This window comes from Sarcophilus harrisii, chromosome 1, assembly GCF_902635505.1.
Source record: "Sarcophilus harrisii chromosome 1, mSarHar1.11, whole genome shotgun sequence".
NCBI classification, from domain to species: Eukaryota; Metazoa; Chordata; class Mammalia; order Dasyuromorphia; family Dasyuridae; genus Sarcophilus; species Sarcophilus harrisii.
This window is the reverse complement of record NC_045426.1, coordinates 333,937,298-333,964,986: the sequence shown is the minus strand read 5'-3', so window position 1 is coordinate 333,964,986 and position 27,689 is coordinate 333,937,298. Positions and strand designations below refer to the sequence as shown.

The 27,689-nt window shown below is 36.9% G+C and overlaps 1 protein-coding gene across 2 annotated transcripts in view; it reads right to left on the bottom strand.

The window, feature by feature from the left end:
• The window catches only part of PRKCB (protein kinase C beta), a 634,931-nt gene that overhangs the window by 410,740 nt on the left and 196,502 nt on the right, over positions 1-27,689 (bottom strand). For both annotated transcript variants that reach the window (XM_031945586.1, XM_031945585.1), the window contains exon 3: positions 5,961-6,043. In XM_031945586.1, coding sequence (XP_031801446.1) covers positions 5,961-6,043 — 83 coding nt within the window. The remainder of the gene's footprint in view (positions 1-5,960; positions 6,044-27,689) is intronic.

Here is a 27,689-nt window from a genome sequence, read left to right as displayed (position 1 = left end):
CCTTCTTTTGTCCACTCTCCTTCCTGTGTGGAAACACTATCCACTTTCCATTTCTGCCTCCTGGCATTCTAGCTCAGTTAAAATACTAACTTTTTTTGGACCCTTTGCTGATTCCCTCCCCAAGATGGAATTATTCTCACTTTCAACTGACCTTATAGTACTTTGTATTCTCCTTACGTGCCCATTATATTCTAATTTTACATCTATTTATCTGGTCATTTCCACAGTAAGCCACAGGCACTTGAGCTGTTTCCCTCATACTACTCATTTTCTTTCAATAGAAACCTTTAACTTAGTCCCTGGGGCACTGGGCTCTGAGTAAATTAATAATTGCCCTTATTTTTGCCAGAGTGAAGCTTCCACTTCTAGTCACTGAGAATAATGATGCTGGTGGTAATGATAGCCAGCAGTTATAGAGAACAACAAAGTTTGCCAAGAGCTTTATCCTATATGAATCCTCACAGCAATCCCATAAGATAGATGCTATTATTTTCCCCATTTTACAGATGAAGAAATTGAGACTTAGAAAGTCTAAAAGACTTGTGAAAGGTCACACAGTTAGTATCTAAGGCAAGAGAGCCAACTAGCCACCTCATTTCCATAAAATGCCCCAGCTGGTACCCCCAGTTCCCCTCTTGGTTTCACTTTATATGTAGTCTGCCCCTATTAGAAGGGAAGGAACTTGAAAGCAGAAACTCTTATTTGCTTGTATTATAAATCTTCAAAGCTTAACATAAGCCTGGTACATAGTAAGCATTGAATAAATGCTTTATCATTAATTCAGGGAACTGCAAACTTTTCTAATTTCACCTAATAGGCTGTAATCAATTAATCAATAACCATTTATTAAGTGTCTGCTGAGTTCCAGTAAACTGGACTAGGGCCAAGGACCACTCTCTCCTAGCACCTATGAGGGTGAATTATATATAAATGATATAAATTGATAAAATGAATATTAAGCCATGTGACTGATATATGCAACCAAACTTATAAATCATTCAAAAAACATTTATTAAATACCTACTATGTTTTAGGTATTATACTACAAATATAACCCCACGAAGGGAAGGATGACATTTCTTATTTACCTTTTTATTTTGCCCAGTGTCTATTCAGGTGCATTATACATAGGAGCTACTTAATAAAATAATTGTTAAATGATTGAATAAAAGGAAGGAAATGGGCTATCTCAATTACAGTACCTGTATGAAAGGGAAATAAATGTTTCTTAAGGGATAGAAAAAGAGTAGGTCATTTCCACAGGAAGCCTTCATCAAAGCTTAATTTTCCAATTTGCAAAAGTCACTGGACAAAAAAGTCTTCCTGTACTAGGTCATGAACAATAGGCCTAACACTACTGATGCAAAGATAAAGCAGAAATGTCTCACCTTTGAAAAGAGAAATGAGGCCTTTCAAGCTAGCCATTTTGTATGAGGCAATGTGCAGAGCTTAGAGGACTGATTCAGCATCTCTGAGTGTCTGTTACCTTGTAATGCCAAAGTTCATTTTTAATGGGGTGACCAGTTCCTCTATTTGTCCTATTTCATAATTCTGCCTTAAGGTTATGACTGTCCCCTCTTAATGGTTGAGATAAAGGTGGTATAGACATTCCTTAATGTCATTAGAATATCAGTAACCTCTCTATCAGGTTATCCCCACCTAGGTCCCTCCCTTCTATCACTGTTCTTGTTATTCCATAAAAGGCTTGCTATACCGATACTGGGGCTAGACTCTTTGAGATGATAGTCTCGTCTAGCCCTGGGATCCATTGGTCCCAGTATTTCTCTCCATTTAATAAACTATTGAATTGGTCTCTAATCTCTGTCTTGCTCAGTTTCTTTGGCATTACAACCTGAGTGTGCTTTATCTGTATTTCTAAGATAAGGAACATCAGCTCTCGAGGCTTTTCTTCCTCATCTATAAAATGGGGATAATAACTCCTTTACCTTCTCTGACAGATGGACTTGGCTCGATGTACTTTTTGAATGGCGTTATATTCTATTTTCGAGGTGATGGGAACACTGCATCTGTTTGTATTTCCTTGTCTTTCCCTTAGTCGGGGGAAAGAGGAAGTTAGTGAACAAGTGTCTTCATTGGAATGTGGGTAGAATACCCAAAATCTTGCCAGGCAATTGCCAATTTCCAATTGGCCAATGAAGAGTCAGCCTGGAAAGGTAAATAAATTATCTAGTAGGCACAGGTGTGTAAAACCCCAAGTGAAGGAAGGCTCTGGGACAGCTTGTACCTTGTTCTCTTCTGGCATCCTGAGGAAGCTACATGTTCCAAATGATCATCAATGAGTCAGTCAATAAGCATTTATTAAGTATCAGTTTTGTACCAAGCACTGTCCTCAGCCTTGAAGACATATAGAAAGATAAAAACAAACAGTAAAAAACAAAGTCCTGATCTCAAAGAGCACACAATCTACTAGAAGGAGTAATAGGACAAGTTAGAATAATGGTGAAAGAAGAGAATTCAATAATAAGAAGAAACTATCTTCCCTATTATATCATAAAACTTCTTGAAATCAGGGACTGTTTTTTGCTTTCTTTGTATCTCCATTGCTTAGCATAGTGCTTAGCATACAGTAAGCACTTAATATATGTTTGATTAATAATAAGCAGCATTCACATTTTAAGACTTGCAAAGGGCTTTACATGGATTCTCATTTATTCTTCAAAACAACATGGAAAGCACCTAGGTAACACAGTAGAATACCAGCACTGGTATCATGAGGGCTGACTTAAAATTCAACCTCAGATGATTTCAGCTGTATGACCCTAGGCAAGTCACTTAAGCCCAATTACCCCCCCCAAAAAAAAAAATCTACTGTGACTAAATTATTATCCCCACTTTGTAGATGAATAAACTGAGACTGAGAAAAGTAAATTACTTTGCCTAGGGTCCCACAGCTTATAAGTAATTAATAGAGCATTTGACTTCATAGTTTACTTGACTGTGCTCTATCTCCAACAGCACCATCAAGTTCCAAGAGGATTAATCACTGAGGAAGGATAACCCTCATCATGGTATATAAATGTAAGTTATTATAGAATCAGAAAGGATCAGTTAGCAGAACCTAAGTCAGTCTCATTTTGTACATAAGACACTTACTGACTCAAAGGTTTGATTTGTTATTTTGTTCATTGTCTAGACAAAGTGATGAAGAAAATATAAATAATGGAGATTAAACTTAAAAGTATGTTCAGTAGATCCTACCTTCCTCCCAGACAGTCAGTCAATTGTTAAATATTTACCAGCATACCACTGACTAGACTGGGAAGTGAAATCTGGATTCTGCTTCCAACTTTCCCATTAATTAGATATGTGGACCTAAATCATATTTCCATTTCTAGGGACATTTGTAAGATGGGGATAAAAACATGACACCCCATAATATTATAGGGATAAAAATATGACACCCCATAACATTATAGGACTTTGGGGGGAAAAGTTTTGTAAATAATAAACCTAGAACAGGGCATTGCAAATAGAGAGTGTTTTAGATAAATGTTGTTGAATTAAACTGTGAACTACTGTCAAGATAAAAAATAAATAAGTGAAAATACCTTTCCTCCCCCAGCTCCCTGAGCAATTTAGATGATAGCTAAAATGTGACAATAAAACTCTATATGCTCCCTGATAAAGAGCTACAGAGAGTGTGAAGTACCCAATCATAGCTACTTCTGTTTTAGGCCCATCAAATAAATACTTCAAACTGGTAGAATTCAGCTGGATTCAAACAGGTTAATTCACTTATTTTCACAACGCAAATCAGTTGCAGTAGCTACTTAGACCAAAATACCTCCCTTTAAAATTGATACCATCTGTTCAAGCCCTCATCACCTCCCCTTTACATTATTGAAACAGCCTTCTAACTGGATCTCCTGCCTCCCTGTTCCCTCTACCCTCAGGCTCATCCATTTGGTGCTTACAGTAAAAATAATCTTCCTAATCGACAATTCTGAACAAGTCACATCTTTGCTCAAAAGTCTTCAGTTCCTGAACCTGCACTTCTCCATTCAAAACCTGATTGCTTAAAATGTTTGTGGTAGCCCTTTCATAATGGAAGGAAATGGAAACTGAGTGGATGCTCATCAGCTGCAGAATGACTGAACAAGTTATATAGTACATGAATGTTATGGAATATTATTGTTCTGTAAGAAATGACCAGCAGGATGATTTCAGAGAGACCTGGAGAGACTTACATGAACTGATGCTGAGTGAAATGAGCAGGACCAGGAGGTCATTGTACATGGCAACAGCATTATGTGATGGATATAGTCCTTTTCAACAATGAAGTAATTCAAGGCAATTCCAATAGAATTGTGAAGGAGAGAGCCACCTTCCTCTAGAAAGAGGACTGAGGGAATTAAATATGGATCACAACATAGTATTTTCACCATTTTTGTTGTTCCTTGCTTACTTTTTTTTCTTTCCCATTTCCCCCCCTTTTTAGTCTGATTTTTCTTGTGCAACATAATAAATGTGGAAATAGGTATAGTAGAATTGTACATGTTTAACATATATTGAATTACTTGCTATCTAGGGGAGGGAGGGAGGGAGGAAGGAGGGAGAGGTGAGGGAGGGAGGGAAGGGAGGGGAGGAGGGAGGGAGGAGGGAGGGGGGGTGAGAGGAGGGAGGGAGGGGAGGGAGGGGAGGGAAGGAGAAGGGATGAGGGGAGGAGAAGAAGTGAGGGAGGGCAGGGTGAGGGGAGGAGAGAGGGGAAGGGAGGGGGTGAGGGAGGGCAGGGTGAGGGGAGGAGAGAGGGGAAAGGAGGGGGTGAGGGAGGGGAGGGGGGAGGGGAGGAAGAGAGGAGGGAGGGAGGGGAGAGGAGGAGAAGGGATGAGGGAGGGGAGGGAGTGAGGGAAAAGGAGGGGGTAAAAAGAGGGAGGGGTAAGGGAAGGAGAGGGAGCGAGGGAGGGAGTGAGGGGAAGGGAGGGAGTGAGGGGAGGGGAAGGGAGGGAGTGAGGGAGGGAAGGAGGGAGGGGGGAGGGAAGGGAGGGAGCGAGGGGAAGGGAGGGAGAAAAATTAAGAGCACCAGGTTTTTTAAGGGTGAATGTTGAAAATTATCTTTGCATATATTTTGAAAATAAAAAGCTATTATTAAAAAATAAAATCTGACTGCTTGTGGCAAAAGATACAAATTCCTTAATCTGGCATTCAAAGCCTCTTGACAACTCAATTAAACTACTGTTTTCAGCCTTCCTTCCTGCTGCTTCCTTTCATATACTTTCTACTTCTCAGTTTCAGATCTCAATCTTTCCCTCTCACCCTCTGCTCAATTGCACACACTGTCCCGTATGCCAAGAATAGATGCTGCCCACATTTCCCAACTGTCTCTTCTTTTCAAGGACTTCCTCAGGTGACACTTCTTCTATGAAGTCTTCCCCAAACCCCCAGCTGGGAATAACCCCTGCTTTCCTGATCTCTCCTATCCACTCATCAAATTCTGCCATATAGTTAATTGTGGAAATGCTTTATTCTCTACTCAGGTTGCAAGTTCTTTGAAAGGCTTATCACATTTTTGTAATCACAACCTAGAGCACTAGTATCCAGTAGGGTGTCCAGTCCCATATTTCATCAGTATAAGGAAATTCCACCTACAAAGCAGATCACAACTACTCTGAAAAGTTACACTCCAGTTTTCTGAAGGACTTAATCTAAACCAGATATCCAGTATAGCAGATGTACAAGAAGACCTAGGTCTTCCTGTCTCCAAGATCAGCTCTCTCTCCACTGTCATGCTGTCTAATACACATCAAAATAAACTGGAAAAAAAAAGTAGGCCTTTTAATCCAACACCAAAGTGAACTGTCAATCTTGGGGCTCATGCTTACACAATGGCCCTCTCACTGTGCATAGTAGAGAGGCTCGCTCTATTTTTTCCAAAGAAACTCTTCTTCTCATTGATGGTCCCTAATGAGCATAATGAGAGATTAGCAAGTCCAGTTACTTACATCAGAGGCTGGGCCCTTATCAGCACCCGGGCAGGAGAAGGTGACAAATTCATGGCATCTCTTATGGACTACGAAACAGCACACTGCAAGAGAGAGGACAGTGTACATACATACATACACACACACACACACACACACACACACACAAACAAACAACACACAAAGAGATCATTAAATCAAGGGGTCAATTCAAGGTTTTTATACCAAATTTGACAGAGACCAAATTCAATAAACAGATGTTTTTCACGAGTTGTGCCCCCAATTTTCAGAGCACTCCTGAGAATCTTTGTGTGGGATAACTGACTACAAAGCCTTCCATACAATGGAAAACCTTTCTGTGTAGGATTTTAGAATTTAGAGTTGGAAAGGACCTTAGCTACTCAATTATTTGGGCCAAACATCCCATTTTTCAGATGAGGAAACAGAGGCTAAGACATAAAGGAACTTGTCCATTGCCACTGATAGTAAATCACAGAATAAAAACTCAAATCAAGATGTACTAGTTTATAAAGATGGAATCTTGGGGAGCGAGGGTCTTTCAAGAAGATGCTCCAAAAAAGTTGTATGGGGACAAAAAGAGAAGCAAGTAGGCTACTGACTGTAGACAGCTTCTTTTATCTTTCTGCTCTAGGTGGTATGGATCCTATCTTTCTGGCTCTAGGTGGTAATAAGATTTTGATGTTGATAAATCACTGCCCTCAAAAGAAACCTGTTAGGTAGGTAACAGTCTAAGTCTGAGACCCATTTTTATAAATGAGGAAACTAAGACAGAAAGGGAAAGGTCCCTGCCCGTGGTCACAGAGTTATTGGGTCAGAAGCAAAGTCAAGTCTGCTTACACCAAGATTAGCACTCTTTCCTATCTCCTATGAGAGCCTGTGGAGACCATAGCCCCATCACCACCAATAATACCCAATAATACAATAATGTGTTCTACAGGTACAATGACACAAAAGTCTTTCAGTGGTATTCAGTGGATAAGCGGTCAAGATTTGGAGTCATAAAATGTGGTGTTATCCCACCTTTTACAGATGAAGATATAATAGCCTCAGAGGAATGAATTCCTTGTACAAGTGACCCATCTGATTAATGTTGAGGCCAGACCTCTAACATCTGTTCTGATACCGAGTAAAACGGTTTTTCACAGTCAACATAAAACTACCAGCTAAGAATGAAATCAACTATAAAAGCAAATCAATGAATATAAGGAGATCTAAAAAAGTATTTGTCCTTGCTATTTACAGTTGGCAAACTAAGGTAAGCAGTAATAGAATTAGTGACATTTGTAAAAAAAAAAAAAAAAAAAAAAAAATGAATTGAATTCTATTTAATACAGGGACTTTAAATTTAAGACTGAAGTACTTAATATTTCATTTTACTATAGAGAATTAACAATGTAAAAATAGAACAATGATTCTGATAGTCTTCAATAGGGTAGTCTTGTGAAAATAAATGGATTATTCTGCATTTTACACATAGCCCTATGAAGGCAGCAGCAATGGGATAGTTTTGTTCTAATCCTAATAATGACACTAATTAGCTTTGTAGGCAAGTCATCATCCATAAGAATTCTTCCAGTTTTATGTTCCATGTTCTAAGTTATTGCCCAACTCTAACATTCCCAGTTCTAAAGTCCCTTTTGGTTGTGATATTTTATGACTTAAGATTCCTTCTTTAGATTTGCATAAGAATAAATCTGGCTTCATATATTGTTTGCTCTAAATTCAAGGTCATTCCCGCTTTACCATTTTGATTCCATAGTAAGACTGACAACCTTCTGAAATCCAACCTCTCAATTCTTCAAGAAACCCTCTCTTTTCCACTGGGCTTCAGGCAAAAAAACTACATGACCACATCTTAGATGTTAGTATTTCTCATAATAACCCCATTTCCAAGATTCAGGAAAGAAAAAGTTCATTCTCCAGCCACTTCTATCCCATCGTCCCTTCCACTCAAATTAAATCTACACCTTGTCCTTATGACAATTAATTTGAGCATCTTCATTGCCTCCTTTATTTCTATAATTCTGACTTCATTTGCCTTTACTATGTAGCCATTGTGTGCCACTTTAATATCTCAATAGGTATTACCCCAAACACCTGCCCTTTCACGTTTGATTGGCTCCTGGTCTGAGAATCCTCCTACCTGTATAACCCTCTCCACATCCAATTTCTCGCAATTGCTTATTGCTTGCTTATTGCTGCTGGAGAAAATCATGAAACCAAGCCTGTTTCAACCATAGGATTTAATCTCATTTCTAGCTTTACTGCTACTCCAAAATTTCCTTATCCTACCCTCACCAACACCTTATATTATTCCCCACAACCCTACCTAATTTTTTTCTTCTCTTGCCATCAGCTCCATCCCCAAATCCCTAAGTTATACCAGATGGCCTTGCCTCCTTCACTGAAATTGCAACCACCTGGCATAAATTGCTGTTCCCCTCCTCCATTTCTCAGAATTGCTCAGGATCACCATTCACTTTCTTCTCCTTCACTCTCATTGCAAAGCTGTCTCTACAACTCAGACTTAATGCCTACCTGTACCTTTAACTTCCTGAATCCCCTTAAAGACCTTGAACTCTGTTTCATATACATATTGCTTATGCATCTCTACTGGTTCCTCATATGCCTGCAAATATGCTTTAGGACTCTCCAATTTTTAAGGTTTTTCCTGACCCTTTTATACCATACAATTGCTATCTCTCAGCAGTTCTCCCTTCCCTTTAATCAGGTCCCCCTGACACTGCCTCCAGGATCCTATCAACATCCTAGACATTTTCCTTTAGAAAAACTCCTTTCCTTTCCTTTAGAAAAATTATCAATAGCCTTCCTAAAATGAGGTACCCAGAATTAAAGACATCACAGCAGAGCAGATACAGCAAAATTGTCACCTTTCATCCTGGTCACTGTGGTTCTCTTAATGAGACCTAAGATTGAATTAGTGGGTTGACACTGCTGCCACACAACTGACTCATAACTGAGCTTGCAAGACACTAAAGTTTTCAGAGGAAAATTGGTCTAACCATGTTTCCCTTGTCCTTTAGTAATAGATATTTTTAGAAGTCAAGTATAAGAATTTACATTTACCTCTTCTAAATGAATCTTATATTTTGTTCATTTTTTTAAAAAAATTCTGACACTTCCATTGAACATGTTAGCTAATCTCTCCCAGGATTCATGTTATAAATTTAATATGCATACCAAGCAGGACTTTATTTGGATCATTAACAAAAATGTTAAACAGCCCAGAATCAAAGGCAAATTGTATCTCAGACACTTAAACTAGCTCTGCAGTCCCAAATAAATAACTTCCCTAAGCCTCAGTTTTCAAATCTGTAAATTGAGGGTAATAAAAGCTCTTACCTGGCAGGTTTATTATGAAGATAAAGTGAGATGATATATGTAAAGTACTTTGCTAATCTTAAAGGGCTTTATAAATGTTAGCTATCACTTATAAAATAATTATAATTCTTGTTATTTTAATTTGACATTGGCCTATTAAAAATAACTTTTAATCAACTTGTTCCAACTCCACATAATTACACATTAATTTAGCCAATATTTCTCTATTTCAGAGGTTGCAATCTATGACCCATGAACCTACCCATCTATATATCACAAATTAAGAATATTTTTACAATGTGAAAACAATTTTACAATACACTTTTACATAGTAAAAATCATCCTTAACTAATAATTCTGTATAAATATAATATGATTTCACCTGACTGCCAAAGGGAGCTATGACACACAAAAAGGTTAAGAATTTTCTGCTCTAGACATAAAACAATCTGTCCTTTCTGCTAGTACAATTAGAAAAGGAAATCCAACAGACTCTGCAAATAACTTTAAAATTCCTTTTGTCCCCTATGCTTCCTGGAAGCCAAAACTCATTCTTCTATTTTCTTGTTAGGTTTTATGGCCAACTCATCTATTGCACAGCTATGACCAAAAGCCTCGCTGTCCTGCCTCTTTAACTTACTTGGGACTAAGTTGCTATCCACATGAACATCTGCTCATTTGCAAATAGAGGCTCCTAAATGAGATTTTATTAATTCGTAGTTTTCTTCATATATTTTTCTCTTAATCCATTCTCACACACACACACACACAAAAAAAAAATGGAACTATCTTTGACTTTTTTCTTTCATATTCAATCACTTATTGGTTATTATCAATCCCTGTTCACAATATCTCACAGCTATGAACCATTTTCAATTCCTACTGTCATCTGCCTTGTTCCAACATCATCTCCTGAACTATTTCAATAACTTTCTTATAAATATTCATATCTCTGTTGTTTACTCTGCTATAGTCCATCATTCAGGCTACTTCCAAAGAACATTCTCTCTGTTTTAGGTCAAGTTATTCCTCTACACAAAAGTCTTCAATATTTCCCTATGTTCTCCCAGGAAAATTCAAACTATTTTACATACAATTCAAGGTCCTCCACAGTCTGATGCTAACTCATATTTCTACTTCCCTCCATGCTTCAGCCTGATTGGACACTCTTAACATATGTCATGCATTCACACTTTTATATCTATTATGCTCAAGTTACTCCCAAGGCTCAAAAACGTACCACTTTCCCATCATGACCTACTGAATCCAAATCCACTCTTCAAAACTTAATGAATTGCCACTTCCACAAAGAAGCCTTCTTGGATTCCCCTCGTTGATGATAGATTTCCCCACTGAGGCCCCAAATGCATTTTTGTAACTAATTTAATTCTTGTGGAACTTATGTATTACATAGTTAATTATCTCAGCACTATATGGATGAGTTAGATGGTACAATGTATGTAAAGCACTGGAATCTGAAATCAGAAAAACCTTCATTCAAATTCAGTAAGTTGCTTATTCCCTGCTTACCTTGGTTTCCTCATCTGGAAAACAGGGATAAAATAGGATCTACTTTCTAGGGCCATTAATAAAGTGCCTACTATGTACAAGGCACTCTCTGTGGATGCAAGAACAAAGACAAAACCGTCCTTCATCTTGAGTTTACATTCTATTGGGGAAGGAAAGGAGATACACTCAACTCAAACTAATAAATACACAAACTTAGAAAGTTGATAAAGTATAAAACTGCATTAAGACATCTAGGACATTCTTGAAACAAGATTTTATAGAGTCATTTGAAGAAGGAGAGAATATTAACAAATGATGGGATCAGGAAAAGGCTGCAGTTAGAAGTTTTCTCTGCATTGGAGCTATGCTTTAAAGGCAGCCAGGCTTTCCAAATGGCAAAAGTGAGAAGGGAACATATTCCAGATGTAAAAGAAGAGTATGTGAGGTGAGAAAATGCAGGCAATGAGTCTAAATTTACCCTTCTTAGGATTTAGCTATGACAAGAGGAGAAATAGTATATCAGCGTGATAGGAGGATAGAGGGAAAATTTTTTCTTGGGATTGGGGAGACCTGAACAATTGGGAAGGAGCCAATGGATAATACAGAAATTAAAGATGAGACAAAAAGAAAGAATAATCCAGTGGCATCCCTAGTAGGTATTATGAACACAAGAAGTAAGAGTTCCCTTTAAATCAGAAACTAGAGAAAAGGAAGAGAAAGAATGAAGAGGGATTTTGAGGTATAAAGTAAGAGTGAAAAAGGAGGTCCAAACAGATGACTTCTATTTTCTCAGTAATATTAATGATTGATGTTCTAGACTGAGTTACATTTTATATTATAATCAATTGTCTGTGAGTTCACTCCATCAACTACACTGTAAACTCCAAGAAGTCATGAACCAGGTCGTTATGTATTCCCCTTATTAGGTGGTTGCGTAAATGTACAGAATTGAATTCACATCTACTTTCTCATTTAATCTATACAAAAGCCTTGGGATATAAATTTTACACATAATAACAGCCTCAATTTTCAGGGAAGGGAACTGAGGTTCAGAAAGATCATTTGCCCCAATCACAGTTGGGAGTAAGGATTCGATCCTACTCCAAGTTCAGTATCCTTTCCAATATATGATGCTACCCATGTGCTAGGCTTCAATAGTGGATAAAAAGTGGTATCGAAATAGCCATTCATTCTGATTTTTATTTTGTTCTGTTATTAAATTCTGAGTAGAACCTAACAATAGCTGATCCAACTGCTCATAGTTCAATATGCAACCCTGTCCAATCTTTCTCCAATTTTCCTCCTTTTATATCAATGCATTTCTCCTGAAAATAAATTACAGGAAGACTTTATTGGCATGAAATATGTGAAAAGTCTGCACTCCTTGAAAGAGCTTCCCTGGAGCAATGCTCCAAGAATACCTTTAAATTAGTTCCAATCTCCATTCCAAATGAGCTATTCAATCTCTATTCAGAAACTGAAAGACAAATTCAATGAAGGGATTCAGAGAACTGTGAGGCTAGGCTTGGTCTCTGGGGTGGGAGGTGAAAAGGGATTTTCTATATTATAGGGTGCTCTCAATAGAACCAAGGATAAAATAAAATAAGACTCCTCAAATGGAAGCTAAATGGAACCACAGAATAGAGAAAACAGTATTCCAGAAATGAATGTCAGATTTCTTGAGAGTGGTGATCACTGTAAGCTAACATAGCTTCATTAAGAATGTCACATCAGATTAATCCCGTTGCCTTATTTGAACAAGGTTACTGAATTGACAGATAGCATGCTTAAGTTTCAGCAAAGCATTTGAAAACATTTCTCATGAGTGATAGTGACTTTTGGACAGTTTATATATAATAGATTGAAATTCTAGTTGCAAATAGTGGAGATTAATGATGTCAATGCCAACTTGGAAGGAGGTCTGTAGTATAATGCCACATGGATCTGTCTTTTCTCCATGTTACTCAACAGTTTTATTTCTCTTTTGGATGAAGCCATAGATAATTGTCAAATCTAAAGATGACACAAAGTTTACAAAGATCTAACATGTCACTAATCAAGATAAAAAAAAAAAAGAACTCAATGGTCTAGACCAATGGGTTGATTCTAATAAGATGACATTTAACAAATTTAAAGGAAAATGCCTACACTGGACGTTAAAATATCAAATGTACAAGCACTGGATAGGGGACATATAGCCAAAAAATATTCATTTTTAAAAATCAGAAAGTTTAAGTACCATATAAGTCATATACAAATTAACAAGGTGATAAAGCTGCCCCCCAAAAGTTAATGCACTATTAGACTTCTTAAATAAAATCTTAGTATCCAGACCAAGAGAGAGTTGTAGTCCTGTTCTATTCCTTAGACCCCAACCTGGAGTACTATAATTGCTTCTGAGCACTGTTATTCTAGAAAGACACTGACAAGATGAAGCTCTTAGGACTTGAATCCAAGCCATATAAGGATGGGTTCAAGAAGCTTGGGATATTTAAGGAAATGAGGAGAATATGAAAAAAAGAAGGTTTGGACTTATCTTGTTTGGCTCCACAGGACAACTCTAGGAATGGGTAAAAATTACAGAAAGGAAAATTTCAGATAAAAAGAAGAAAAATCTTGACAATTAGAGGTATCCGAAAATAGAATGAGCATAAGTTCTTCTCTAACTGTCCTAAATGGAGAGTAGATGACTGTTTTATCAGGGATATGAAACATCCTTGCAGCAAGGATGACTTCTACTTCAGACATCAATTGAACTCTCTCTTCTAGCTAGCCCCAAGGAATATATAGTGGAACAAAGAGAGGATATATCTTGTACACCATAGCCATAAAATACTATTCTCTTGGGGTAAAAGGCTTTCATGAGTCAAGATATTATTTCACCACTAGCTACTGCTCCCCCTGCATAAAACATTTCTGTGATCTCAATGATAGTCTGCCCAGTTTTTTGATTGTTGATTATCCCCATAGGCTCTGGCTTAATAAGGTCTAGCATCCTCCTTGATTGACAGTCTCCTTGATTGACAGTCTCCTTGATTGTAGTTTAGGCAACCCTCTTTTCCAGGAGTATTCTTTTACTGTTGAATTCCCTTAATCAGCCTTTTTTTGGTCTTATACTCTCATTAAGGGTAAAGCTTATACAACTTCCAAAATAGGTGATTCCAGAATTATACGAAAGAAATTTTGAATCTAGGCATGGTGGCAAATGGCTATGATACCAACTAGAAGGGAGTCTGGTGTGAACAGATCATTTGAGCTCTGGAATTCTGAAGTGAAATGAGCTATGCTGATGGAATGTATGCATTAAGTTTAGCATCAATAAAGTGAAGTACTGAGAGTGACAAAGATCTGGCAAAGATCCTGGGGTGGTTTGCCACCAGGTAGTCTAAGGAAGGCTGAACCACTGCAGAAATGAAACATATCAAAGTTCTCAAGGCAATCAGGAAAGAGATTGAGCAGAGATGGAAAGACAGAGAAAAAAAGGAGAAGAGAGAAGGTGAAGGGAGGGGAGGAGAAAGGAGAGGGAAAGGGAAAAGGAGGGCAGGGAAAGGGAAGGAAGAAGAGGAGAAGGAGAAAGAAGGGGTGGGAAGGAGAGGAGAAGGAGAAGGGAGGGGAAAAGAGGGGAAGGGAGAGGAGGGAGGGGTAAAGAAAGGAAGGGGAGGGGAAAGGAGGAGAGAGAAGAGCAAAGGGAGGAAAGGGGAGGGAAAGGAAGTAAAAGAGGAGGAGAGGGAAGGGAAAGGGGAGGAGAGGAGAGGGAAGGGAAAGAGAGGGGAGGGAAAGAGGGGGGAAGGAAGGGAAGGGAAGGTGAGGAGAAGGAAGGGAAGAGGAAACAAAAGGAAGGGAGGGGAATGGAAGAGAAGGGGAAGGGAAAAGAGGATGGAAAGGGGAGGAGAGGAAAAGAGAAGGGGATGAGAGGGAAGGAAAAGCCTTCTACTTTTCCTCACACACTCAATGCTTTATCACTGGCAGTCCCTCCAGACCTAAAATACTTTACCTCCCCACATCTACCTTCTGGAATCACTAAGTTCATTCAAACCTTGGCTCAAGTATCACCTTCTATGTAAGCCTTTCCTGTTCCTCTTTCTCTATTCAACTCTCCACCCTATGTTGTAGTTAAGTCATTCAGTCATGTCCAACTCTTTATGACCCCATGTTCCATAGCCTGCCAGACTATTCTAGACTCCACTTTCAGTCAAAGTCTCTCCAAGTTCATGTTCACTGTTTCCATGACACCATTTATCCATCTCATCCTCTCCCATTATCTTTTCCTTTTGCCTTCAATCTTTCCCAACATCAGGGTCTTTCCCAATAGCTCCTATCTTTTTGTTATGTGGCCCAAGTATGTAAACTTCAACTTTTGTATTTGACCTTCTAGAAAAAAGCCTGAATAATTTTTTCCCAATATTGACTGATTTCATCGCCTTGCTGTTCAAGGGACTCTCGAGTCTTCACTAGCACCACAATTCAAAAGCGACAATTCTGTGACACTCAGCTTTCCTTGTAGTCCAACTCTCACAGTCATACACCGTTTCTAGAAAATACTTATGGTCTTTTGTTGGCACCCTCCTGTATAATATTCCTAAAGCACTTAGCATAGAGTCCATTACATAACAACTGCTCAATAAATTCTTGTTCCCTTCCCCTTTGTGCCTTATTCTGTCAAATTTAACGTCTATCTGGTTTTATTATATACTGATATATGTTTGTGTTATATTGTGGGGGGGTGTTAAATTTTGTTATTTAGTCATGTCCAACTCTTTATGACTCTATTTGGGGGGTTTCTGGCAAAGATCCTGGGGTGGTTTGCCAATTTTTTTCTCCAGCTCCTTTTATAGATAAGAACTGAGGCAAATAAGATTTAAGTGACCTGCCAGGGTCACACAATTAGTAAGTGTCTAAGGCCAGATGTGCATTCAAAATATAACTCTTCCTGACTTCAAGTCCAGCATTCTATCCATGGTAGCCATTATGCTACCTAGCTATGTATTGTATATACCAACAAATGTTCATGTTAAACACTAATAAGTGTTCATGTGATATTATATAGACCCATAAATGTTCATGTGTTATTGGATGCATCAGTATCTGTTCCTGTATTATTGTATATACTGATATATGTTCATGCCATAGGTACTAATATCTGTTCATGTTCTTCCCCATTAGAATATAAGTTACTTGACAGAAGAAATGGTTCTGATTTCATCTCTGTATATGGCATGTAATAAATACTTAATAGAAGAACATTGGCCAAATAAATCATTCTTTTATATAGTCTGCTGCAGGAGAGTAATAGTTTTTCAAGTAACCATGTTTCCATTCCTTGCTTTTTATGGCTTGAATATATTTTTTTTTGACTCATCAAATTCTCTTCCATTTCCTCTCCAGTTAACTCAGAGGTCATTTGTGTACAAAAGCAATAACAAAAAGGAAACAGGAAGAAATTAGAAATCTATTAGTGAGAATTGTTTGAGATTGAGGAGAATAATATGTGTAATAAAAATTCAAGAATTGGGACAACCAGGGGCATGTACTGAAGCCCAAATGCAGACAACTACAACAGCAAAGAAATTACAGTGGCTATGGCAAGATCCATCTTCTGGTGTTTATGTAACAAGGAAATGGCACTGCAGCTAGATCCAAATCATAAAACAAAAGACATGCTCACAGTGCAGGACAGATAGGAGGGAACGTTTAGAATGGAATACTATTGTCCTATGAGAAATGATGACCAGGGTGATTTTAGAAAAGCCTAGAATGACTTACATGAACTGAGTAAAGTGAGCAGAACCAGGAGAACATTGTACACAGTAACAGCAACATAGTATGATAATTGACTAAGATCAATTTAGCTCTTCTTAGCAATGCAATGATCCAAGACAATCCCAATAGATTTTAGATAAAAAATGCTAGTCACATCCAGAAAAAGAATTATGAAGATTTAATGTGGATTGAAATATACTATTTTCACCTTTTGTATTTTGTTGTGAAATTTGGTTTATTGGTTTATTTTGGTGTGATTTTTCTTTCTCAACATGACACATACAAAATATGTTAAAAAATTGATTGTACAAGTATAATCTACATTAGTTTGCATGCTGTCTTGGAAAGAAAAGAGAGGATGAAGGGAAGGAGGGAAAAAAATTTAAAGTCTGATTTGAACTCAGATTTTCCTGACTCTAGGCCCAGTGCTTTATCTACTACAACACCTAGCTACATCATCCAGTACAATTCTCCCCCATTTTTTAGCAAGGTAATATCTCAGAACAGGACAATGGAAGTGACTTGCCCAAGAAGACCCAGCAAATAAGTTTCAGAGTCTGCCAGTATTTGAACTCAGATTTCTTAACTCTCAGTGCTGGGGGTTTCTCTCCATTAGAGTCTACTGCCTTACTGTTATATCTCTTGAATTAGTCTAAGTGTTAGATTAAATCCCTAATGAGTTGTTTCTGAGGATAACAAGTGAACTTCAGCACAAAACAAAATTCTAGAAAACATCATAGAGGTTCAGTCAATTACTCAGTGAAACACCACTCAACTGGCACTAAGAAGGATCTTGTTTCCATATATAAGTATGGCAAAATACACAAAGTTATCAAATTAACACCCTTTTCCTTTACAGTTAATTAAGGGGACAGAGGGTTCTGAGATCAGCTTTGGGCTAAAGATTTATGAAGAATCATAGAATATCAGCTGTCAAAGCTGAAAAATATTTTAGATATCCTATAAGATGTAAGCCATGAGAACCTCAGAAATGAAGTGATTTTTCCAAATTACAAAGTGATATGGGAAGGGATTCAAATACATCTGGTTCTATAATCCAGTGATCTTATTCCACCAATACATTCTGAGGGAAGTAGCATTATACAATAAAAAGAACTCAAGGTTTGATGGTAGAGCATGTAAGTTCAAATCCCTCCCTTATAGAATGAGAGTGACAATTTTGCACAGTGCTGTCTCCCTTAAATCAAATTCCAAATTTACATAGCTAGTTCATAGGGGCATAATTTTAGAACTAGAAAGGACCTTGTGGTTGTTTTTCAGTTGTTTCCAATCCTTCATGACCTTATTTGGGTTTTCTTGGCAAAGATAGTGGGATGGTTTGCCATTTCCTTCTCCAGCTCCAGGAAACTGAGGGAGAGGGAGAGACTACCTCACTTAAATTTAAATCAGGTTCATCTCTAGTCATTCTGACCTATATCTAGCCACTGGATTCAGATGGTTCTGGAAGAGAAAGGGAGGCTGATGATCTTGTACAGGCTTCCCTCACTAAATCCAGCTCACTTACATTTCATGGCATTATCTCCTTGATATATTGGTGGTCTTCAAGAATGAAAGACAAAGACAAATGAGCACTTACATCTACATGCATCTTTAAACAACATCTTCCATCTCCATGTTCTCCTTGAGAACAAAGGACACACAACAACTGCCTACTAATCAGTATGTCTGCTTCAGATCTCTCAAGTCTATCCTGCAATCAGCAGTTAAACTAATCTTCCTAAAACACAGGTCTGACCATTTCACCCTCTCCTCAATAAACTCTATTGAATTCCCTGTTACCTCCAGTGTCAAATTCAAAGTCTTTCACACCTTGACCCCTTCCTACCTTTTCAATTTTCTTGGAACTTTACTTCCCTTCCTTGTACAATTTAATAAAAACAATCTTCTAATTATGCCGCAAACACGACACTCCATTTTCCATTCTTGCCTTTTCTGTGACTGTCTCTAATGCCTGGAATCTTCTTTCTTCTCATCTGTGACTCCTTGCTTTTCTGGACTCCTACATAACTTACATGAAAGTCTACCTTAGGCAGGAAGCCTTTTCTGATTTTTCCTCCCATCCCACCTGACAGTACCTTCCTTTTGGAACTATTTCCATCTACTCAGTGAACAGGCTGAGTCAAACTGAGATGTGTTGAAGACCTCAATTTTTAGACCTGTTATTAAAGACTTTAGTTTAAAAAAGTCAAGGTCTCCCATCGCATCAAAGGCCATCCTAATCATCACCCAGATGGCTCCAGGAGAGAAAGAATAGCTTGACTTGACCTACATGTATGTCATGGCATCATCTCCCTGATGTCATGGTGGTCTTCAAGAATGAGGGACAAACAACATCTTCCATGTACATTGTGTATGTGTGTATGTGTGTAATGTACATATACATACATATATATATATATAATCTTCAATGTACATTTTTATGTGGTGTGTATATATGTGTTTTTTTTTTAACTCCAAAGCTTAACAATACCTAGCACAATGGTATCTCAATGATATCAAAGGAAGGGTTGTTGAGGTCAAAACCTTTTTCATAATAATACCTTCATATTATGTTTTCATTTCTAACATGGCAAACATTGGTAATCATAACCCACATAATAAAAGTTTTTGGAGGAGGGTCCTCAATAATTTTTTAAAGCGTAAAGGGGTTCTGGGACCAAAAAGTTTGAGAATCACTGATAAAGTGCAATCTACCTGTCCTCCAAAAGGCTCATTTGTCCATTTTAAATTCCCCCAAATTATTGAAGGGCTCCCTTTCTCTTTTCTTTCTTGAACACCTCTAAATATTAGATATTTCTTCCTAAGATTGAGCTAGTATTAATAAAGAGAAGGACCTGGAAAGCCTCTGGGTTGTAGTTAGATTTGATTTGTATTATAACTTCAATAGTTTGGGGTTGACCTAATTTCCTTTCGGCCTAATCTTGTGGACCAGTATTGATTTGCATGTCTGCTTCAAGTTCTGAAGGGATATTTCTTTCCAGACATCTCTGCCCTGGGCTGTCTGTAGCAAAGGAATATGAAGCTTACTTGATGAGTTAGTGTTTTAAAAATCATGTCTGGAAAATGTACCAACTTATCTCCTGTGCTTGATTATAACAGAGATGGAATTCTAGTCATAGCTCCATAGAAAATGAGAGCTGTATTTGATGTTTTTGATTTTAAAAAAGATAAAAAACTTGATGCTTAAAAAATGAACTCTGTGCTATGAACTATTAAAAAAACCATTAAAACATTTATTTGTTGTGGAGCTATTGTTTAATTATTTAGGAGATTTTTTTCCCCATCTGAGCCTCTTTCTTATGCATCTCTAGTACATTATGATTACTATTCATCTGAAGGAGGATTAGAAGTTTATTTTCATAGATTCAGAGCTGGAAAGGATACTCAGAGGTCATCTCATTCAAATCTCTCATTTTATAGATAAGGAAATGAAGTCCAAAGAGGTTAAGTTCTAGTCAGTCAAGCAATAAACACTTATTAAGCATTTACTATTGGTTCTCAAACTTCTTAGTCTCAGGAACTTTTATACTTTTAAAAAATTATTGAACATTACAGAAAATTTTTAGTTTTGTGGGTTATATCTATCAATTCTAACTATGCTAGTTTAAAACTGATAATTTTAAAAAATATCTATTTGCTGATTAGGAAAACAACCAAACCCATTATATGTTGTAAACAATACATTTTAATGAAAGATAAAGCTGTTTTCTAAGGGGAAAAAAGATTAGGAGAAGAAATCCATTGTTTTACATATTTTTGCAAATCTCTTTAGAATCTGGTTTAATAGAAGACAGCTGGATTCTCTTATCAGTCTTAGCATTCAATCTGTTACAATATATAAACTTGGATGAAGTATATGATGAAAATCTGGCTTCATACAAATAGGTAGCTGAAAATAAGAAGAGGATTGAAATAGGCAATTAATTTTTTAGTACTATTATGAAATTAGTTTTGACTTTTAGGACCCCATGAAAAGGATCTAGACCATACTTTTAGAACCACTCACCAAACTACACAATCTCAGAGATCCCTTTCTATTATGACCTTTTAGAATCTGTGCCTTTTTATTATTTCATTTCTACATATGGAAAAGGCAATTTGAGAAAATCGTGGAAATCAATAGATTTCACATCATGCATTCATATATTTAACAAATATTTATGGAACATCTACTGTACATAAAGCCCTATTCAGATACTGAAAGCAATAAACATAACTCAAAGCTGATACCACCAGGAATATACATAAGAAGGTCATGAACAAAAAAGAAAGACACTCTAGCCCCAGAATTTTTCCTGCAGCATATACAACATGAATGTAATGGAATATTTATTGTTGTGACATAAAAATTACAAACATAATGAATGCAGAGAAGTATAGACAGACTTATATGAACTGATACAAAATGAAGTAAGAAGCAAGAAAATAATATACACAATGACTAAAAACAAAAAAGGCAAGGAAGAAAGGGGAAGGGAGAAGGAAAGAAGAATTTAAGGGAGGGAGAAAGGAAGGAAGGAAGGAAGGAAGGAAGGAAGGAAGGAAGGAAGGAAACAGCATTTATTAAATGCTTACTATGTGCCAAGAAATATGCTAAGTGATTTACAAATATATCATTTGATCCTCATAATAACTCTGAGAAGTAAGTGCTATTTTATATTTTATATTCCCATTTTATATTTGAGGAAACAGAGACAGCTGGGGGTCACAAAGCTAAGAACAAAAAAAGGAAGGAAGAAAGGGGAAGGGAGAAGAAAAGAAGAAAGTAAGGGAGGAAGGGAGGGAGGAAGGAAGGAAGAAGCATTTATTAAATATTTACTTGTGTTCTAGGAAATATGCTAAATGATTAACAAATATATCATTTGATCCTCATAACAACTCCTGAGAAGTAAGTGCTATTTTATATTTTATATTCCCATTTTATACTTGAGGAAACAGAGACAGCTGGGGGTCACAAAGCTAAGAAGTGTCTGAGGCCAAATTTAAATTCAGGTCTTCTTAATTCTAGGCCCAGATCTCTATTCACTGCCTCATTAAATGTGAAATTTTAAAGCCCAAATTTGACCCCAAAGATGAGAGACGAGAAGGCACTTCTCCCTTGTTCCTTTGCAGATGTGAGTCCCAGTTGTGGAAGACAATATATAATATCAGTTTGTTTAAATAAATTGATTGCTTTTGATGATTTTTTTCTCTTCTTCCTGTTAAGAAAATGTTTTAATCAATAAAAATTTGCTGAATTCTTTTCCTCTTCTTTTTTAAAAATGTAGAGATAAGGAGATAAATGGGGGAAGTATATGTCAATTCAATCTTAGGAATGTAGGCAATGAAAAACAAAAGATAGCAGCAAAATCTATTTTTTTAAAAAGGAATATGCAAATGGATAAGGATATCTACCAACTTTTTTCTCAGTTTCATATTTTCTGTCATCCTTATGTTATTAAATAAAAAAAAATGGTTCCTGTTCTCAAAGAGTTTAAGTCTAGTACAGAATAAAACATATGTTCATAAATAACTATAATTCAAATAGAATGTGCTAAATATGGAAGAAAGGTACAAAATAAAGTGTTGAGAGTATTCAAAAGAGAAAATAACTCATAGATGATAAGGAAAAAGAAAGATTTTATCATGGCAGAGACCAATTTGAGCTGAATCTTGAACAAGAGATATGTTGTCAGCAGATAGAGACTGGGGTCACAGGAATGGGAGTGGAAAAAAATAGTACATAACAAACATAGAAGCAGGACACCATAGTGTGTGGGGTGGGGGAAGCAGATAGTTGACTGGAGTGGGCAACAGGTAAAATAAGACTGAAAAGGTAGATTAAGCCTGGATTATGAAAAGTCTTGTGTCAATCTAAGCAGTTTGGACTTTAATTTGTATGTTTTAAAAGTCTGAGAATTTCTAGATAATTAATAATTTTACCATCCTACAATAAAATGGGTCAGTGACATTTTTCAAATTCCAAAGATAAATGTTGGCAGTGAACTCACAGTTTATATATCCTTGAAAGAATGAGTGTTTCTGGGGTGGCAATCAACTGGTTAATAATTATTAACAAAGAATGAATATTATAAGGAGAGATGAGATTCTTTTAATGAGGAGCTAGGGCATGTAATTTTGATCATGTCATTTATTTTTGAATTATCTAGACAAAAAGTCTATACCCCCCCCCCCCGCCCAAGACTGAGCAAAACAAAATGGGACAGAAATTTCAACTTAGATTAAATTTCTTTTAGGGTTAGGTGGGGTAGCAATGCCTAACTGAAGGAGAATGTTAAGCCTATTTAATATCATCAATCCTGCACTACTTCAGAAACTGAGTCTTGAAAAGAGAACTTTAGAAAAAGAGAGAGAAATCCAGATATCCCCAAATCATTGATTATTAATAATAATTTCTCTCATCTGTAAAGAAGGAGTGACTGGGGGGAAAATGTGGCTAAGTAGTGACATTATAAAAATCATGCTTATCAACTATAAAATGGCTCCTGTCTGACCTATTTACCAAAATTAATGTGAAGATTAATGGAGTTTTGTGTGTCTGTATGTATGTGTACATATCAATTGCTTTGCATTATATAAATGTGAAGTATTGCTTTATTGTATCTGCTAAAATTTTATACTGTTAGCTTGTCCTAGCATGGAAGAAACCTTGGGTTCTTATAGCCAATGCCAGCAAAGCACAAACTCTTTTAAGTATTATATAGTACTGGAAAGGCTTTAAGTAAATACAAGTCCAATGGTGTATGTTATTCAAAAATTGTCTAGCCAAGGTCAGAGATTTCCAATGAGTGATAACTTTTTTTTTTTAACATTAAATGATAAAGACCATCTTCTAAGATAAGAAGGGGTTGCAATCAGCCTTAGTTGAGAGAGTTTCCATACCAATGAATTTAGGGATCTTTTGAAATACTAGAACTTTGTGGGGTCTTTCCTCAGTACTTTGTACATGGTAGCACTTAATAAGCATTCCCTGCACTGTTTAGTTGAATAGTTTAAAGATGAATCTTTCATGTATAGCAGCACCATAGGCAACAAAGTTCAGGATGTTATCAAAGGAAGTTTTAACTAAAAGAGACCAGCTAAGAGACTATTTCTGTGATCCAGGCCTGAATCACTCATCAGGATTAAGATGGTATTAGCAAATGCTGTCAAAGTGGAAGAATGAAACTAAGGTTTCCTACCAGATACAGACTTATCCGACTCCATCTATACATAATTAAAGAAATGGAGGGTATGCCCAACATGACAAATATGGAAATATGTTTAAAAGAACTGAATATATTTAACCTATATCAGATTACTTGCTATCTTGAAGGTAAGGGAGAGAGGGAAAAAAGTTTGGAACACAAAGTTTTATAAAAATGAATGTTGAAAACTATATATGTATCTGGAAAAATCCTGTTTAAAAACAAAAACAAAAAAAAATTTAAAGGGAAAGTATTCATCCTAAGTTTGAGTGTCATTTGGCACTAATATACAATTGTCAAACCAACCCTCATTTCTATGTAATATGTATGTATGTAATGTATGCATGTAATATGAAGGAAAAGACAAGAGGGAATAGAAGCAGGTAATGATCTGGGAAGTTTGCAGTGTCTTAGTCAGGTTCTCTTTAAAACTGATCCAATAAAGAAAGTCACCAAAAGCTCTTGTGACACACCTTTGCCCCCTGTTTTAACTTGTAATCTAGTTGGAATCTATCTTTTTCTTGAAGGGAAGGAAGTCTAATCCTCCTGCAAATCTGGCATGAGAACTACTTATCTAATGCTCTAGGTCTGAGCTCCATCACCCACCACCTCAAAAGAGTGCCCTTACTGATCATCTTGGCAACAAGTGATGGCTGTGGAACTATATAGAAATGAAAGAACCTGAGAAGAATTTTGAAGAATGAATGCACAGAACCTGAAGACAGGTTATATAAAGGGTAAGGAGAAGGACAAAAATTCAGAAACAATTCTCATAGATCTAGCATGTGAGATATAAAGAATGGCACTATACAAATCTCACATAGGCTTTTTTCTTCTGACACTATTACCACTTGGTGCAGACTCACATCACTTCATACCTAGACCATTGTGATAGGGCACTAGGTTAATCTCCCAGTCACAAATCTCTTTCTACCACTCACCCATGAAATTAATCTTTCTAAAGAACAGATCTGATCATATCACTACTCTATTCAATAAATGCTGCTGGTTCTCAATTGTTAGGATCAAAAATAAAATATTCTTTTTTTGGCATTCAAAATTCTTTATAATTTAGCTCCCTTTCCTGTATTCTTGTACCATACCTGCTGGTTTCTCCACTACCAACACTATCACATACTTTGCAATTCTTTGCTCTGGTCTCTTTGCTATTCTTAACACAAAAAATTCCAGTCTCTCAACTCCATGAATTTTTATTGGTAGTCCTACATGGCTTCTCATCCTTATCTCCTGGTCTCCACCCAGATAATCTCACCTTCTAAAAAAAGTCTTTCCTGATCCCCTTTAATGCTAGTGATTTCTCTCTATTCATTATCTCCAATTTATCCTGCAGAATTTCTACAATGTTGTTTCCATTTTGTTTTCCCCATTTGATTATGAACCTCTTAAGGATAAAGACTATTTTTTGTCTCTCTTTGTAGCCCAGGTACTTAGCACAAAAGCAAGCCAATAACAGAAGTGAGTTTATTAACTGATTGACAGAAACAGGAAAGTTTATTTGATGAGGAAAGGTGAGAAAAAGGCAGCCACTGATCGCATCAATGGCTTTGACATGGGGAATGGGGATGATGAGGATAGTTCCAAATGGAGACAGACGCCTTTTTAGATTGAAGTTCTTAGGAAAGAGAAAAAGGAATCAGAGGTGAACATGTAGATTTCAAGGGATAATAGGATATGGAATTGGAACAAGCCTTAGAAACCACTTAGTCCTCCCTATACAAATGAGAAAACAGAGGCTCAGGATAGTTACTGGATTAGTACAACATCACAAATTTATTAAGTTGCAAGATCTAAATTCAAACTGAAGTTCCTTAATTCTAAATCATTTTATTTTAAATCTATCTATTTTTATACTAAACTATTTATTTACAGGTAATTAAGCACGGAGTTTATAGATGAAAATTCTATGATTAGAGATGAGGGGAAGTCTTTGAGACAGCAATCATAAAGAAGGGAAACATTTCTTGGATGATATCCACATTTTGGAATGAAGATGAGGCAATGACAGCAAATTTCAAAGAGAAGTAATTTAGAGGGAGAGAGGAAAGGGGGAAGGAAGGAAGGAAGGAAGGAAGGAAGGGAGGAAAGAAGGAAGGGGAGGGAGGGAGGGAGGGAGGAAAGAAGGAAGGGAGGGAGGGAGGGAGGGAGGAAGAAGAAAAGAAAGGTAGATAGATAGAAATAGTTTTCTATGCAGATTGATTTCTATTCTCCAATTAGTTACAAAAATAAACTACTCAAATCACTGTTCTATAATTACTACTAGATGGCTTCTCTAGGCATTAGAATCAAAGTTGAGATGGCCTACTATATTATTCCTATTTTCTTAACTATTTCTCTACCTCTTCTCCTTCCCTAATGTATTCTTTTCACTGATGAATCAGATGTATTGTGAGAAGTTACAGCTACACTGCTCATTTCACTTCTGAGTCACTCTCTGGTCTGCTCTACCTTTACACTAACTGCATGCTTGCTTCCCCTTCCCCCATACTCTCATTTATGTTGTCTTCTACCATTACAATGTAAACCCCTCGAAAGTAGGGACATCTTGGGTTTGAGGCTTTTCTTTTGGCATATCCAGCACTTAGCATAGTTCCTGGCACACAGAAAGTGCTTTATAACAATTATATCATCCATCTATCCATCTATCTATGATCACAAATTTAGGCTGAGAGGTCATTACCACTCCCATCATTTTTCAGATGAGGAAATTGAAACACCATAAATTAGTTCAAATGATTTACTTAAGATCACACAGGGAGTTATGAGTCAGTATTTGAATATTCTTGGGGAACTAGGTGGTTCAGCGGAGAATGCCTGGTGTGGAGTAAAGAAGACTCATCTTCCTGAGTTCATAGCTGACTACAGACACTTCCTAGCCATGTAAACCTGGACAAATCATTTAGCCCTGTTTGTCTCATCTGTAAATGAGCTAGAGAAAAAGATGGCAAACCACTTCAGTATCTTTGCCAAGAAAACCTTACAAGAGGTTGAAAAGATTTGGACACAACTGAAACAAATACTCAAATTCTCTAATTCCAAATTTAGCATACTTTCCACTATCCTGCTACTTCCCATCTATCTTGAGTCTTATTCATTCTCCAGAGACCTCTCTCTAGCTATCTCCTTCACTTTTTACTCTTTTGAGAAGCCAACTGAGACCTACCTTCTAAAACTAAACCAATTGGAATTACTAGATCATAGCACCCAACTTTCAATAAATTCTCATCTAAAGTAACAATTGTATGAGAAAGAAATGATGATCAATTCTTCTCTCCATGATGTAAATAGTAAATCAGAGTCAAAACTTAAAGAACTCTTGGGGATGTTGTCAACAAGAAGGTAATTTCAATTTGTTGATCTATGGTCACAATCCCCCTGGGGAAATGATATGAAAGCCACAGTATAAATGTGTCATTTAAGCTAAGTCACAAAAATTAGAAGCAGAAGATATCTAGAAATCACCTATTCCAACTTCCAGTCAGTTATTTCAGTCTTGTCCAACTCTTTGTGAACCTATTGGGGGTTTTTCTGGCAAAGACATTAGAGTGAGTGTGTCATTTCCTTCTCCAGCTCATTTTACAGATGAGGAAACTGAGGCAAATAGGGTTTAAGTAACTTATTCAGAGTTATAATGCTGACGCCAGATATGAACTCAGGAAGAGCACTGCTTCCTGACTCCAGACCCAGAACTCTACCTGCTGCCCTCCTGAAGTTACATGTAACATTTAAGCAAATCACTTAAGGAGAACCAAGTCTCAAAGCTGCAGACTATGTCTACCTCACCATAATTGCCACTCCCACATATCTTTTAAATACTGCTTCACCCTCAGAAAACAAAACAAAACTTTGCAAGCTCCTTTTCCAGCACTGAGGAAGAGTTACACTGAACCAT